This window comes from Eschrichtius robustus, chromosome 1 (assembly GCF_028021215.1).
Source record: "Eschrichtius robustus isolate mEscRob2 chromosome 1, mEscRob2.pri, whole genome shotgun sequence".
NCBI lineage: Eukaryota > Metazoa > Chordata > Mammalia > Artiodactyla > Eschrichtiidae > Eschrichtius > Eschrichtius robustus.
The window spans coordinates 181,705,633-181,722,193 of NC_090824.1; the positions used below are offsets into that span (position 1 = coordinate 181,705,633).

Sequence of the window (16,561 nt, forward strand, 5' to 3'; positions counted from 1 at the left end):
AAGTAGGGCACACCCTCTCCTGGTCACATTTTTCCCATCCTAAGAGGATTTCTAGATCTTTCTCTTCATCTCTAACACAGACCTGTCTTCTCTAAACCATGCACAATGTTCTCTAGTCTTCTTTCCTATAACTGTCAGATTAAAACCTGTTAAACACTGCCAGATTAAAAGATGCCTAAATCCCCTCAAGCCAAAACTTATTTCCATCGCCTACCCCAGCTGACTCCTTACATATATAAGTAAACAATACATAAAAACACTATGTCTCATCAAAATGCAGTTGCAGAGCACTAATAATTTACAACTTTGAAGGATTAAATACCTAACATACATTGGAAAACTGGATAAAGATTCAATAATAACAAAGTAGAAAATTAGGAACAGAGAAAAGTTTCTCCATTCAGAGACATCTGTCAACAACTGAAACTGAATACTTAGGAGAAATGGCATATACTTTTACAAGTAAGGAACATTAAAAAAATAATAATTTTAGAAAAACTGCAATTTTCCATGACTGCTGAAGCAAAGTACACTTTGTTTTTTCAGTCTTTAATAAAGTGACAAGCTGCTTCAACCTTAAGCATGAAATAAATTAATCGAAGTAAACTTTAGGTTTTTTTGTCATGTGTTGAATTTCTCTATTCTCCAATCCCCAACTTTCTACAAAGGAAAACATGAAAAAGAACTTTGAAATGCATTGCAAAACATGTAAACACCTCCCGTTAGCACCACTGTTGCCAGCCGCTTAAATCCAGTATAACCACATATTGAAAAAAGGCTTGGTTCTTTTTTCCTCCTATTATAAGGGATATTAGGATTTAAAACACTGTATAGCACCCAACCATCACAGGAGAAACACAAAATGTGTGAAAAAAGAAAAGAAAGGATTTAAATTAAGGTCTATATCTTTTTTTCCCCTTTTTTTGGCCATGTCATGCAGCATGCAGGATCTTAGTTCCCCAACCAGGGATTGACCCCACACCCCCTACAATGGATGCACGGATTCTTAACCACTGGGCCACGGTCTATAGTCTGTATCTATAGATATAGTCCCAAGGTCTGTATCTTAACAGCTGAAGTGACACATACACAGATGGCTTAGAAAGGGGGTAAATGATACTGAGAAGGCAACTTAGGCTTCCGAAGTCCCACAAAAGTTTTTTAAGTGAGCAAGTATATTCCAAGAACATTAATGTACCAGAAAACGTATTGGGTTCATTTATGAACATAAATCAAACAGTCTTAACATAAGCAGAGAACAAGGAAGACTAAACCAAGTCACCCAAGGCCACATGCATTTCTGTTTCTCTACTATGAAGCATTCTCACTGGAGCACTTAGACTAGTGTGCTGCTTAGCCCTTTGATGTAGGAGAAGGGTAAATGTTTGGTTTTTGCTTTTGTTATCACGTGCAGTAATTAGAAACGTGGGTTCTTTGGTAGAGGAACAACAGACCTATAATTATTTAAACTTGTAGATTTTTTTAAAATGTGTTTCTACTGCACATATGTAAGAGAGCACTTAAAATCTTACCACCAAATACCCTATCTCTTTTCCCCATCTGTTGTGATTTAATGGGAAATGGTGATGAAACACCAGAAACATAATCAGTGAGGCCACGAATGACAAATATTTGTCCATCTGCCCATCCAGGGAAAGTAATTCAGTTTACATAGTGTCCAAAAAAATGCTTTTAACGATTTTCTTGAACCCAAGAGTTTTGGCCTCAGGTTATTCCTCATGTAGACAATCTCAGAGCACTTGCAAGGATTCAAACCTATTATTCTCAGACTTATCTGAGTTATTTCCTGGCCAAACTGGAATTCTGGCCCTCAAATTAGAATAAGCCCTATTTCTAGTCAACCACCAGGATGAACATTTTCTTAAATGCCAATGTCTATACTTCTAAGGTATAGAGAGCACACAGGCATTATTAGTTTTCTTATCTGTTGTCCTTTAATATTAGCAAAGGGCCCCCCCAAAAAATCATACTTTGAGAACACTGTTTCTTCATAAGACATAAAACTTAAGCCTGTAATCATTTTCTTGCTGTTGCATAAACCAAAGGTGTACAAATGCATCAGATGCTCTCAAGTGAAAAAATTTTAATCTAACAAGTATCTAAAAACCCACTAGATATCATTTCCCAGGTAGTTTCAGTCTCATGATCAGTACAGAATGCTCAGTATGACAATCTATCTATAAAATGGACCTATCTCCCTAACTGCTGCTGAAAGCTCTGTCTGCTATAGATTGTAAGAGTTTACATACCACTTTGAATTATAAAACTATCGTATTACCTTCTCCTTCTTTGGTAATATAAATGCACCAACCACTGGGCAATAAAAGGCCATGTGATAGCAAAGATTAATGCACCAGGAGACATCTCGAAGGGCCACCAAGATGGTCTCTGAGAAAATAAAATAAGCTGGTCACCAATCTATTACATATTGCATATATAAATTTAAAAAATACACCATAATTTTGAAACTATATAACTAATAATAGATCTCACTCCTGCTAAAGGGAGGGAGATAATTTTAGAGTGTAATTCAGTAAGTAGACTTTCAGAAGTACTTCAGACTTAGTACAAAACAAATATATTTTAAATTTCAAAGTTCTAAAGGGTAGATTTCATTTGGAATACTTTAAGGACATCATATAATCTAAATTTACTGTAACTTATTTGAAACCCTGGCACTTAGATTTAAGATAAGAATTTCTTACCGGTGAAGGGGTCTGATTACCAGTCTGTAATGCTGATGATTTTGCCTATCAACACAAGTGAAACTGATTTAGCTTTGACAAAAAGAAAAAAAAAAATACAGTAATTTTTTCTATTTCCTATCTTTTTTTTAAAAAAAAAGGGTGAAATATTGGATTACTCTCGATTTTTCTGCTAACTATGCTTTGATTATCCCGAAACTCACAGTGACCAAATTAAAAGTCCCTAAAATTGCTAGCCAAATAATTATCTCTGACATTTTATAGTTCAAATAATATAAAATTATCAAAATAAAACCTCAAATTAATCTGAACCATTACTTTTACATTCTTATTAAATTACTTACTCAACATTTCTTATTAATTCCTTGATTTCCATATAAACTACCAACTTACAAACACATTTGAGAACTATAGCCTTGATAATTAAAACTGTAAAAGTGTAAAGATTATGTGAACAATATCCAAATATCTGTTTTGGAGACTCATGATAAGCTATAGCAAACCATAGTGGTCAAATCATAACTCTACATTTCTCTCCGGCTTGAAAGTTTTGATCCTAAAACTAAGTAAGTAAGTAAGTAAAACTAAGTAAGTTAGTGTATTACCTCCACAGCATTTTAAAAAGAGGTCAAGATAGAAGACAACGCTTACTACAAAAGGATAGCCCTTCAATGGTGAACCCTAGGACATTAGCTGTGGTCTCTATTAGTGCCACAAACTGCACTGTTCAACACTTCTTATTCTTCTCGTGTTCTTCTTCCTGTCTCCAACATGGTACTGCTAATTTTATATGCTGAAAAATTCCAATTATTTTTAGTGGTATTTGGCTTTTGGGTCAGTCTTTTCTGAAATAATATTTTCAGAAGTAGATCCTTTTAAAAACCATTAAACTCCATTGATGTGTGTAAATCAGATTTTTTTTTAATCTAACAGCAAATATTTATTATGCCCCCTCCTTGGAACAAGGCTCTGTCCTTTAGCAGCAGTAAATAAAATAGTATATATATAGTCCCTACAATCAAAGTGTTTATAGTCTAGCAAGAAAGACAGATATTAAATGCACACACCAAAAAATCACACATTTAACAAGAAAAAGCATTTTGTAAACTGTTACTGTTTAGCATTTTGTGGATCCAGAATTTGTCTCTTTCTTAGCAAAACATTCAAATCAGTGTATTTGAATATTCTTCTCATTGGAACACACCATATACCTCTTGATAAAACATAATCTGAGCCTGGTTCCCTAAACATATAATCTTACTTAACTGCTAAAATAAGCTTTGGGTATCATTTGTATGGTTCATTTAAATCAGATTAACACAGATTCCAACTACACACTGTTTGATGGGATCAACAGCAGATGAAGACAAGACAAATGAGGAAGGCTACCTGCGATGCTGTCAGCGTCTCCAGTTTGTGGAGTCTCTGAAGGACGTTCTGCATGTCCTCCTGCAGGCGCATGAGCACGAGAGCGATCTGCTCGTTGAGGCTGCCCCTCGACCCTCTGTCTGAACCCCAGCGTTCCCCATCACCTCCACTTCCCACTTGCCGACCTTTGCTTCCTTCGCTCAAATGTTGCATCCTGTGCCCTATTTTAAGAGAGCAAAATAAGTTAGTTTTAATCACTCTTAGAAAAGTAGAAATGGTGGGGTGTTTTTTGTGTTTTTTTTTTTCATTTTTCCTCTATTTCTTTGAGATCTAAATCTCCAAAGTGGAGTGGAAGCAATCAGGAAGTACACAAAATAAACTATTAAAATCAAAGAAGTTGACATAGGTATAAACTTCTATTTATAGTCTTAATTTTTTTTTTTTGCTAAGGTTTTATAATGTACCTAATATACTAGTACATGACTCAATGTATATAATACACAAATAATACACATATTTGGGGTACATTCTTAAAAATTCTTTACTAATACAGTAACAAGATTGAAAAAATATGAGGCTGTTTCTTTGGAGTATTAAAAGCTACACTAAATAGCCATGTTTTCCTATTTGATCACTGTAAGCCTCCCAAAAGGTTTTTAAATGGTTTTTCTTATAAATTCCATTATACTTATATTGAAATCTCACTACTATTAACATTTTGTTGTCTATCCATATGTTCTTTTTTCTATGCGTATATTTACAGAATTGGCATTACCCCTTATACGTGATTTTGTGTCCTACTTTTAAAAAATATTATGAACATTTACATGCATCATTAAATTTTACTCCAATTCCAAAAACACTGAAACAGCTATATGAATTCACTAGTAAGACCATGAAATAATTTACTCAATCATTTTGCACTTTTAGATAGTTAGGGTGACTCCAAATTTTTGCGATTACAAATAACATTGCAATGAATGTCTTTGTATATAAATTCTTGTCCAAATTTCTGTTGATTTCTTTAGGTCAGACAAATTCAAATAAGAACTCCTGGGTGAAAGGATAACAATTTTGTCGTGGTTCTTAATGAGTGTTGCCAAGTTATTTTTCACAAAGGCTGAAACAGTTTTTTGTTTGTTTGTTTGTTTGGCCTCGCCATGTGGCATGCAGGATCCTAGTTCCCCAAACAGGGATCGACCCTGTGCTCCCTGTATTGGGAGCGCAGAGTCCTAACCACTGGACCACCAGGGACGTCCGAAACAGTTTTATATTGTAGTGTGTAAAAGGTACTACTATGTTACCTTACCCTTGCAGAAATGGAATATCACAAGTTTTACATGCTTGCTAATATAATACATAAGTTTTGTTTTAAATAATAAACAGAAAATTGTCTACCTCATTGCCCTTTGGCATCCTGGAACCCTACAGAAGCAGGATTCCTAAAACTGAACTTGCATCAAGCAGTGTTTGGGGCTGTAAGAGAAATGGAATTGGAGCCATCTGCCAAGTTAAACCCCAAAGAGTACACTGAAATGCTCAATGCCATCTTCAAGAAGACCTCTACTCTTGTATCGAAAGGAAGTAAAATTTGAAGTGGTCATTCCTGAACTCAGCTATTGGTCTGGAATTTACACAGAAAAAAAAAAGTGCGAAGTTGAATTTGAGGCTTAGTTTTTTCCTGCATCCTTAAGAGCTTGACATATTCTGTGATGGTCTATCAGTGGGTACTGATGGTGCCAGAGAACTACTGCTGTCTCTGCTCACTTTACTACATCCTTTGTAATACTCAGTGTTCAAACCGCCTTCACAAAAACAGGAGTATCAGCCCATTCCCCTGTACGGGCCCCTGTGATTTCTGGGAGCCGTAGAGAGCTGTAGGTGGGTAAAGTCAGATTTTAAACAGGAAGCGTTTCATATAAACAATTTTGTTAAATTACCTAAAGAAAGAAACCTGAATCCAAGGTTCTAGTAATACGTTGTGACCTTTTTCTTAACTAAATATTCACAAATTTGTATTTTTTCTTGTAAAGAGGGGCCCTCTGCCCAAACTGTATAAGCTGCCTTTCTTGAATAAATGAATGACTTGCATTTCTGCCATGTCAATTCTCTTCTTTACTGTTTCTAATGTATTTATAAGTTATATAATTATTACTTATGCCTCCAATTTTCCCCCTACGTATGCAATTTCCTTTTTTTAGGCCTTATCATCTCTGCTTCGATCTCCTATTTGTAAGTGTTTATATTCTTTTTTATTGAGTGAGGAATACTGGTTATCTAAAATGTTCTGTTTTCTGGCATATATATTCTTCCAAAACAGATCTTTTGTTTGCATCCTAAGCGCCTTTCCCCCTCTCCACTCTCCTTTTTATTTTTTCCTTGTCTGTAGGATTTCTACATAGTTCCCAGGTCAGTTTTTGTCAGCTTGTTTATCTATGACACAGGCAACTCTATCAATCTACCTAAATAGAGTGGGTTTCCTGCCACGTTGACATTGCCCTACTGGTATGTCGCCCCAGACCTGACCTTGTAGGCTTGATATCATTAGTGTCTGTTGCTTCTACATTAGGCTCGTCTGAGCGGGACTAGAGGTAGGGGCTGAGGTAACGGGGGAATTGTTTTCTATTCTCTTCCTTTGAACATTGTGAAATGCCCTGTGTTGGGGATTTTTCCTGGATCAGCGAGATATATATATATATATATATATATATATATATATATTCAATGACATATATTCAAATGACAGATGGCCTTATATTTCAGATCATTCCTCCATATAAGAGGCCAGATGGCCTTTGGCAGTGACAGAGAATTATCACTGAGCAATTATCTCCCCCTGCCGCCCTCAGTGTCCTCAAGGTCAAAACTAGAAGAGGGAGGTCATGTCTGAAAGCAAACCCCAGTTTCTTCTAGCTCTGGCTGTGGTTCTGCTTGTCCCCAGGGGAAGGAGACGGGAGGGTATGTGAAATTCGGTGAACTGGACACTAGGCTACCCAATCCTCCCTGTATCTTCTCTTTTTTTTAAGCCTCTGTGACAAGAGGTGATTAGTTCCACCAGATTATGCCCCATTCTCCAGCCTCCTTCTCAACCGGAGGTGGAAGAGAAAAATAATAACAAGTCTTGCACTCATTCTGGCTGTGTGTCCAAAAGAGTTCCAGAAGGATACTCTGAGTCTTCACCCTCGAGCCACTATGGCTTCCAGTCTGCTTCCCACTAAATTGAGAGGTTTTTTTCAAAATTTCATTGACTCACCTTCATTCTCACTGTTTCTATAGAGAACAGAACTTCCTATCTATTCTAGTTTCTTTCTAATTGTCCTGTCTCTCTGATACTTTGCAAAGTTTATGGTACGAGGATGAGTCCCTTATCTAGTTGCTGTTGCCATATACCTTGATATTTTTTTCTTCTTTTTTATTCATTTAATTAGGTTGAGGGCGGGACATGTTATGACCATCATACACTTGACTATCTACCCTAGGGGTCCCCAGAGCCTGCTTTTTCCCTACTGCTTTATAATATGCTATCAAGATTTATTAACCTATCCTATATTCAGAACACATAAAAGTCCTGACAAAAGGAATGCGTGTAAAAGTGTAAGGATATTGAAAGAATATAGTATTCCACTAATTAAAGTTAAATGTGAATTATTAGGAAAGACTCCCCAAAAGCACTGTTTTTTTCCTTTAGGTTGAATTTTGAATGAAGGGATAGTCAAATATCAACAAAGAAGAGACAAAAGACTATGCCAAATGATAGGAAAGACATAGACATGGAAGGGGCAAGCCGGTGGTGGGAGTGGGAAGATTTTCTTTACTTATTTGAGGTAGATGCTAAAAAGGAGAGTGATGAAAACATGAGGATGATAACATCAGGAAGAGCAAAGGACAGGTCGAATCAAGTTCCATGTGAAGGTGAGGAGTGTAGGCTTTATAGGCAGACCTATATATATATATAGGCATATATACAGACAAAAAACACTGTATATTCTTCAATAGGAAGAATGTGTCTTAGTAAAAAAAAAAAAAAAAACAGAGAGATTATCCTGATCACTTTGAGTATGTATTTAATTAGAAAATAAGAACAGTCATACAAGCTTAAGAGGTTTCTGAATCAGTGAAAAACGAAAAGCACGGCCTGGCTATCAAATTGGAAAGGAAGACATTAGAGAGAATGAATTACAGGTTTATCTGATGGACCAAATGTAGAAAGGGGGAGACAATGGAGAGACAATGTAAATAAGAAATACAGTCCAAAGACAATGGGAGACAATGTAAATAAGAAATACAGTCCAAAGTTTCTTGCCTGGGTGTCATAAGGGTAACAAAGAAAAATTTAGCATCTAGAATTATCAGGTTCCATAGGTATCATGGTACACAGTTTGATAACTACCAATTAGATTTACCAAATTAATTATGTTAGTAAGGTTCTCATTATCCTTAGTTATGTTTTTGTCCTTATACTCTCATATAGACCAAAAAAAGTACACTAAAGTCTCCTGAATATTAATATGATTTTCCCTATTTCTCCTTATATCATCTGCAGATTTTGCTTTTTGAAGTGTTGATGTTATATAAGATATTAACAATTTTAAGTCTCTACTGCACACCTTAACATTACAAGTGGCCCTCTTTATCTTAATGCTTTTTGTCCTGAAATTAATCTTCCCTGATATCAAGATTACTAACCTTGTTTTATTTTAATGTGCATTTGTGTGAGATACCTTTGCCTATACTTTAATTTTTTACTTTCTGAATATGCCTCTTGTAGACTACAGCATGAAGTTATGCTTTGTTTTGTGAACCAATCCAAATACCTTCTTCTTTAAGTAGGTGAGTAGAGCCTGTTTACTTGTACTGCTTTCACAAATGCATTTGATCTTAAGTCTTTTATATTATGCATTGTTTTATGAGTTTTAAAAAATATTTTACTACATGGTTTGTTTTCACTGCTTTTTTAAAAATGTGTATTTTTTTTCTGATAAATTAGAAAGGTTTGTTTTTGTTCAAATGGCTATTTTGACAGTACCTATTGATTCTTTACTATAAACAACTGTAAATTAATATTCCTACTTTTCTTCCCCACTCAACTCTTTATTACCTGATCACATTAATATTCTTAATGTTTCCCTCTGTACTGTTAAATGTTCTTTTATCTCTATTACTTGATTTATCAGCTTGAAATGATGTCCTTTGACCTAAGCGGGGAAATGGGAAACAATAAGGAATTCAGATTTTCACCTATAGTAGGAAAAAAGCAGCAGCACAGCTGGAGCAATCAGTAAGTGAGTGTTCAAGGAGGTGATACAACATAAATTTGGCTACCTTAAAAAACTGCATAAAAGATGTGGAAATAGACATGTTTTCTCCCACACCTTCAAAGAATACACTGCTATGCCCTGTAGAGTCAAAGGAGAGAACCAGACATAAAGGAAAATGGTCAGATGTTCCATGAGGATAACTTTCAACATTCCCTTTGCAGAGGGACAGTCCTGGTGCCTCTCCTATCTAGAACCTCCCCATTTCATTAATTCGTTTATAAAGACAGTGAGAACAAAAAACAAGCGCTACACACCTCTCCCTCTCCTGATGTTAGAGAATTCCTCACTTTCTCCAGCCCGTTTCTCACGGTGCGGCGCTCCACTGTTACTCCCGCCATCCTCTCCTCCGTGCTTTACTTCACCTTTGCCTTCCACTGCTGCCGCCTGTGTGTCCCCCCTGTTGCCATTCCCAGGAGATACTTGAACATCTTCAGGAAAACCAGAACTTTCCAAGGGCTGACTGGGATTACCACCCAAGTAATAGCGAAATGGTCCATTGTTTGACGTAAAGCTATCTAAAGACTACAAATGTAAAGCACGTAGTTATACACCACAAAGTTTCCATGACAATCGAAGAATGACTGGTTTTATAAAGCGGTATTTTTGTAATGTTATTATAGAAAATACTATTTTTCTAAAAAATGTCTTCAATTCATATTCTGCCTCCCATCTGTAGGGGAGAAATGGGATAGAGACGATTTATATACAAGCAAAGAACTGAGATGTTTGGCAGTGAACTGTGCTCGTGACTCAGTCATTCATCCAAGAAACATTTAAATATCCAGAGTTACTGTATTCAAAAAGCACTGTCACAACACTGTAAATCAACTATACTTCAATAAAATAAAAAAATAAATTTTAAAATTTTTAAATTAATTTAATTTTAAAATAAAAAATAAAACAAAATAAATTTAAAAAATTTAAAAAGCACTGTGTTAGAACAGTTGTAAAAACAACGAACATAAATAAAGCTGTCAAAACCACCCTAATCGTTATCAGAAAAAGTTGTCCAAGAGAAAAAAAAAAAATTCATGTACTTTTAATGGTTTTCCAAATGTTAGTTTTCAATACCAAATCTTAATTAACTGAAATTTGAAAAGTATTTCCACTTAAAATTTCAGTCCAATGTATTAGTCAATGTGAAGAACAGATTTATTTGTTTGAAATTATTCAATCTTCTTGACTGCTATCAATGTCTCAAACATAAGGACTAGCATAAGGAGTTCACCTTCTGCCTCCCATCCCACCTCTCTCAGAATATTTATAAATGTAAATACATTATAAATTATAATATTTAAACATTTTTGAATATTCAGGAATTTTATATATTTTTTAATTCACAAAAAAAACAAAATACAAACGTTTAAACATGTTAGAGGTATGTTTTCAAAGTGGTGAACAGCATACACATCTGTTATTAACAGAAGTTATGCATGGACTTCTGATATATCACTTTGAAAATTTACCAATTAAAAAATGTCATTTTTACCTCTTCTTGTCCAAATTGCTCCATGGAATCACAGTAAACTTCACTGTCTGAATCACTCGTCAAATGCTGAATTGCTGAAACATCTTCAACATGATCATCATTTACATCTAAATATATACAAATGTCCGGGAAGAATAATTATTCTCTAATTGAAGACAAATGCATTTATTACATTTTCAAAATTTATCTGCCCTTTATTATTTTTATATTGGGAGATAAATTTGATTTACCATTTCATATTGGGAGATAAATTTGATTTACTTTCTTTTAACTTACCAAAATTTTAAATTTAGTCAGTAATTTTTATGTAAAAAGATTACAAAGTATTTATCATGGAATTATAAAAAGACACTGTCCAGATCAAACTTATAAAAACCTAATAACTTTATAAGAAAAAACTGACTACCGGCTAGGACCCTAAATTTGGGATGCAACTGTGCACATTTGGTTGTTATATTAAGAAATGGTTGGGCTTCCCTGGTGGCACAGTGGTTGAGAATCTGCCTGCCAATGCAGGGGATGCGGGTTCGAGCCCTGGTCTGGGAAGATCCCACATGCCGCGGAGCAACTGGGCCCGTGAGCCGCAATTACTGAGCCTGCGCATCTGGAGCCTGTGCTCCGCAACGAGAGGCCGCGATAGTAAGAGGCCTGCGCACCGCGATGAAGAGTGGCCCCCACTTGCCATGACTGGAGAAAGCCCTCACACAGAAACGAAGACCCAACACAGCCATAAATAAATAAATAAATAAATTTAAAAGAAACTATCAATCATTTAAAAAAAAAAAAAAAAGAAATGGTACTTCTTGGTTTCTCTAGTGAATTACAGCAATGTCAATAATTCACTGTATACACACTATAGGCTCACTCCTAGAGCCGTAACTTACCCTTATTTTGCTGACCTGAGAACAAAAGTATCATCTAATTAGGGATGTGAGTTAAAAGAAACATCAGTAATAAAAGTAAAAATTTCAAAGATTTTATTTTAAAATTCCATACAAAAACACAATAAAAAATATTTCAAGAAAAATATAAAAGCCTTGGCCCTATTTTGTTCTTTCAAAGCTATAAACCCTTATAATATTAATAAACCTTAAGATGTTACTGAATAGAGGTTTTTAAAATTCTCAACAGCTCCTAAATATCCTAAAATTATTACAAGAATATATTATTCATAGGAAAGAAGCCAGAGAAACAACTTTGATGGGACAGTACCTTGGTGAACGCAGACAGCAGTTTTTTCAGTTTGCTCCAAGTTTTGATCTACAGATTTTACTGTCTCAGCGCCTCTGCCATTCAGGGAAGGACTGGCATGAATGTCGTTCTGTACACCCTGAACAAAGCTGTCTTTTTCATAGCCATTAGTGACAACGATTTCCAAGTTCTTATGGTCTGCAGATTTCTTCATCATTTTCTTATCTTTTATGTGAAAATAGAGAGATTCATAAAAATTCACTGTAGGAAAACTTCTGTACACTATGTTCTAATATCAGGTAGTCATTTCCCCAGCCTATCATAATCCATTTGAAGGGCTTCCTATGTGGATCAGAGAGATGGGGTGGGTGCTCCTTAAAAAGGGGTTAATTATATGCTGAGAGCTCACCCAAACTGTGTTGGTTTCAAAACTGCTTCAGTTCCCTGTGAATCTTCTAGAACCCCTTTTAAGAGATAAATCTCTTGAGGTCTTTTCACTCTTTCGGGCATAGGCAAATTGCTCTATGAGACCCAGCCATATATAGGTCTACATAGCCAATAAAAAGAGCCTTCAAAGAAGGTATTATTTGTCAGCCTTTACTGGAAAGTGAAGGCAAAACTAAGCTGTATGGTTTGTTTTAGTGTCTTTCTGCCTCCCCTTTCTAAACTAGTCTCCCCAAGAATCACTGGTACTCTTACTCACAAGGCCCCCCTAATGCAGTACCCCACGATTCCAATGTTCCCTCTTCATCAGAATCTCTGCCTGTATCCTATTCTCTGGAATCCATGCCATTCTTGACAAGATATTGAGAATTTAACTTGTCTCCTCTCCTTGGTAACATATGCATATTCATATTGGAAACAATACCTTAAATGAATACATTTCTAATGCAGCATTTCAGGCATTACATCTAGAGGAGTGGCCTATCCTCGTTTGCCTTCAATTAACGTCAATCCATCTATGCTTAAGGTTGGCTGTCCCTGAACTCTGTAGTAGAGCCTCTTGGTCCACAACAAACCTGGTTATAGGGTCAACAGCCCACATCCCTCCACGTGCCCTAATCACACACAATGCCAAATAAGTCCAAACCTCTCCATAGCCTTTCGCCTTAGTTAATGTAGAGTGATTAGCTCATAACTCAAAGATTACCGTTATCACTTTGTTCTGCTCCTTTCACGCCTTCCTGGGCCTCTTCTTCCTCAGATTCAGCTCCACTATCACTGCTTTCAGCTTTACCATTAAGAGTTTTGGCATTTGGTGTAGAAGTTAGAACATTACCAAGATCTAAAATATGAAATGACCATTTAATCTATAATGCTATAACACACAATCATGTTGTAATTTAAAAATAATACTGTAATTCACAAATAACTAATAAAATAATCTTGAAGTAAAAAGTTAGAATTTTAACATATAATGAACAGAATTATTTTCTTTCACAGTAAATATATGTACATTACATTAATTCCTCCAGTTATCAGTTCACAACAAAATGATAAAGCTATCTTTTTTTTTTTTAAACATCTTTATTGAAGTATAATTGCCTTAGATAAAGCTATCTTAAATCCTTTCTGAACAAGGCAGTGGATAAATTATTTTTAAGGTAACATCGATCAAAATGTAAAGTTAAGAGATGAATGATCTTTAATACACAGTAAATGAAGAGACAGCTGCTATAGGCTAGCATGCTGAAAACATAAATAGCTTTGGCCCTAAAAGCAATCTTATCAATATTATAGTTGGACTACATTAAAAAGTTTTTGTTTTTGTTTTTTTTTAATTTATTTATTTTATTTATTTATTTTTGGCTGCATGGGGTCTTTGTTGCTGTGCGTGGGCTTTCTCTAGTTGCAGCGAGCGGTGGCTACTCTTCGTTGAGGTGCGTGGGCTTCTCATTACGGTGGTTTCTCGTTGCGGAGCACAGGCTCTAGGCGCGCGTGCTTCAGTAATTGTGGCACTCAGGCTTCAGTAGTTGTGGCTCGCAGGCTCTAGAGTGCAGGCTCAGTAGTTGTGGTGCATGGGCTTAGTTGCTCTGCAGCATGTGGGATCTTCCCGGACCAGGGCTCGAACCCATGTCCCCTGCATTGGCAGGTGGATTCTTAACCAGTGCGCCACCAGGGAAGCCCAGTTTTTTTTTTTTTAATAACTTTATTTATTTATTTATTTTTGGCTGTGTTGGGTCTTTGTTGCTGCGCACAGGCTTTCTCTAGTCGTGGCGAGCGGGGGCCACACTTCGTTGCAGTGCGCGGGCTTCTCATTGCGGTGGCTTCTCTTTGTTGCGGAGCACGGGCTCTAGGCACATGGGCTTCAGTAGTTGTGGCTCGCGGGCTCAGTAGTTGTGGCTCACAGGCTCTAGAGCGCTGGCTCAGTAGTTGCAGTGCACAGGCTTAGTTGCTCCACAGCATGTGGGATCCTCCCAGACCAGGGCTTGAACCTGCATGCCCTGCATTGGCAGGCGGATTCTTAACCACTGCGCCACCAGGGAAGCCACTAAAAAGTTTTTTATCCTTTTATTACCTTTAGGGCTTCAGGTGCACAACTTACATTATTATGTCTTTACAGTTAAGATTTTTTAAAAAAAAAAGCATTAGTAAATGTGATTAATCACTTAAAAAGGTAAATTGTCCTATCACCCAAAGTCATACCTTGAGAGTAAATACATGGAAGCGTCTCAAACATTAACATGGATAGGAATCCCCTGAGATCTAGTTAAAAGGTAGGTTCTGAATCAGTAAGTCTGGGGTAATCTAAGATTCTGGATGCCATAAAGCTCCCATGTGATGCCAATGCTGATGGTTAGTAAACCCCATTCTGTCATATTGGGAATTATATTTCCGTAACTCTGAGATACTGAAGGCATCCTAAGTGGCTCTTGGCCAAAAACAGTGGCCTTCCTCCATAAACTTCTGGGCTTTATTTTCAATTACACAAGTCCATTTTGGATGCTCCCATGCATCCCAAATAACATATGAAATCTCCATTCATCTTAAACAGTCAGGCCTATATTCTTATTCTTATTGTATTCCCTAATTAGTAGAACTAAGGAGTAAAAATTCAACTCTATCATAGGCATTATGGTCTATTCTCTCTTAGAGAATCATGATGGCAGCATAGCTTTTGAATCTCCCTTACTCTCTCCCTGACAACCAGAAAAAAAAAATAATAACAACTGACAAAAAAATAAATAAAAAACAGAAACACTCACCACCCACAGACACCTTCAACAAAACAAAGCATCAGGGAATCCCCAAAAACCCCATCAAATGGAGGGTTGCAGCAAAACTACTTGACAGCATCACAGCAGCTCTGTGACGAGAGTTGCAGAAAGCACAGAGAATTACTAATAAGCCCTACTCAACATTCAAAAATCAACGTAGTACACCATATTAATAGACTAAAGGATAAAAGCCACAAGATTATCACAACGGATGCAGAAAAAGCACTTGACAAAATCCAACACTCTTTCATGAATATAACGCTGAAGAAATTGAGAATACAAGAGAATTTCCTCAATCTGATAAAGGGCATCTAAGAAAACTCACGAGAATCATACTTAATGTTAAAAGACTGAATGTTTTGTTGCTAAAATAAGGAAAAAGACAAAGATGTCTGGGCTTCCCTGGTGGCGCAGTGGTTAAGAATCTGCCTGCCAGTGCAGGGGACACGGGTTCGAGCCCTGGTCCAGGAAGATCTCACATGCAGCAGAGCAACTAAGCCCGTGTGCCACAACTACTGAGCCCGTGCGCCTAGAGCCCACGCTCCACAACAAGAGAAGCCACCGCAATAAGAAGCCCGTGCACCTCAACGAAGAGCAGCCCCTGCTTGCCACAACTAGAGAAAGCCCGCGCACAGCAACGAAGACCCAACGCAGCCAAAAATAAAATAAATTAATTAAAAAAAAAAAGGACAAAGATGTCTGCTTTTGTCATCTCTATTTAATACTGTACTGGAAGTTCTAGTTAGGGCAATCAGGCAAGAAAAATAAATTAAAGGCATCCAGACTGACAAGGAAGAAGTAAAACGATCTCTGCAGATGACATGCTCTTATACATAGAAAATCCTAAGTAATCTACAAAAAAACTATTAGAACTAATAAATGGTCAAGCAAGGTTGCAAGATACAAGATCAATATAGAAAAATTAATTGTATTTCTACAAGCTACCAACAAACAATCGAAAAATGAAATTAGAAAATTCAATTTACAATAGCAGCAAAAGAATAAAATAACTAGCAATTGAAAGAAATTAAAGAACATTTAAATAAATGGATTAGAAGACAATATTGTTGAGATGACAATACTTCCAAAAGTGATCTATGATTCATTGCAATCCCTAACAAAATTCCAGCTGGCCATTTTTGCAAAAACTGACAAGCTGATTCTGAAGTTCATAGGGACATGCAAGGAATCAAGAATAGTCAAAAATGGGAATTCCCTGGTGGTCCAGTGGTTAGGGCTCTGCACTTCCAC

At 36.4% G+C, this 16,561-nt stretch overlaps 1 protein-coding gene across 4 annotated transcripts in view; it reads right to left on the minus strand.

Annotated features, from left to right (window-relative positions):
* The window catches only part of ACBD5 (acyl-CoA binding domain containing 5), a 35,757-nt gene that overhangs the window by 5,482 nt on the left and 13,714 nt on the right, over nt 1–16,561 (minus strand). For all 4 annotated transcript variants that reach the window (XM_068560390.1, XM_068560399.1, XM_068560381.1 and 1 more), the window contains exons 6-12: nt 13,243–13,377; nt 12,114–12,317; nt 10,902–11,008; nt 9,667–9,934; nt 4,116–4,315; nt 2,727–2,771; nt 2,300–2,409 (exon numbers count right to left, since the gene is read on the minus strand). In XM_068560390.1, the coding sequence (XP_068416491.1) occupies nt 2,300–2,409; nt 2,727–2,771; nt 4,116–4,315; nt 9,667–9,934; nt 10,902–11,008; nt 12,114–12,317; nt 13,243–13,377 (1,069 nt within the window). The remainder of the gene's footprint in view (nt 1–2,299; nt 2,410–2,726; nt 2,772–4,115; nt 4,316–9,666; nt 9,935–10,901; nt 11,009–12,113; nt 12,318–13,242; nt 13,378–16,561) is intronic.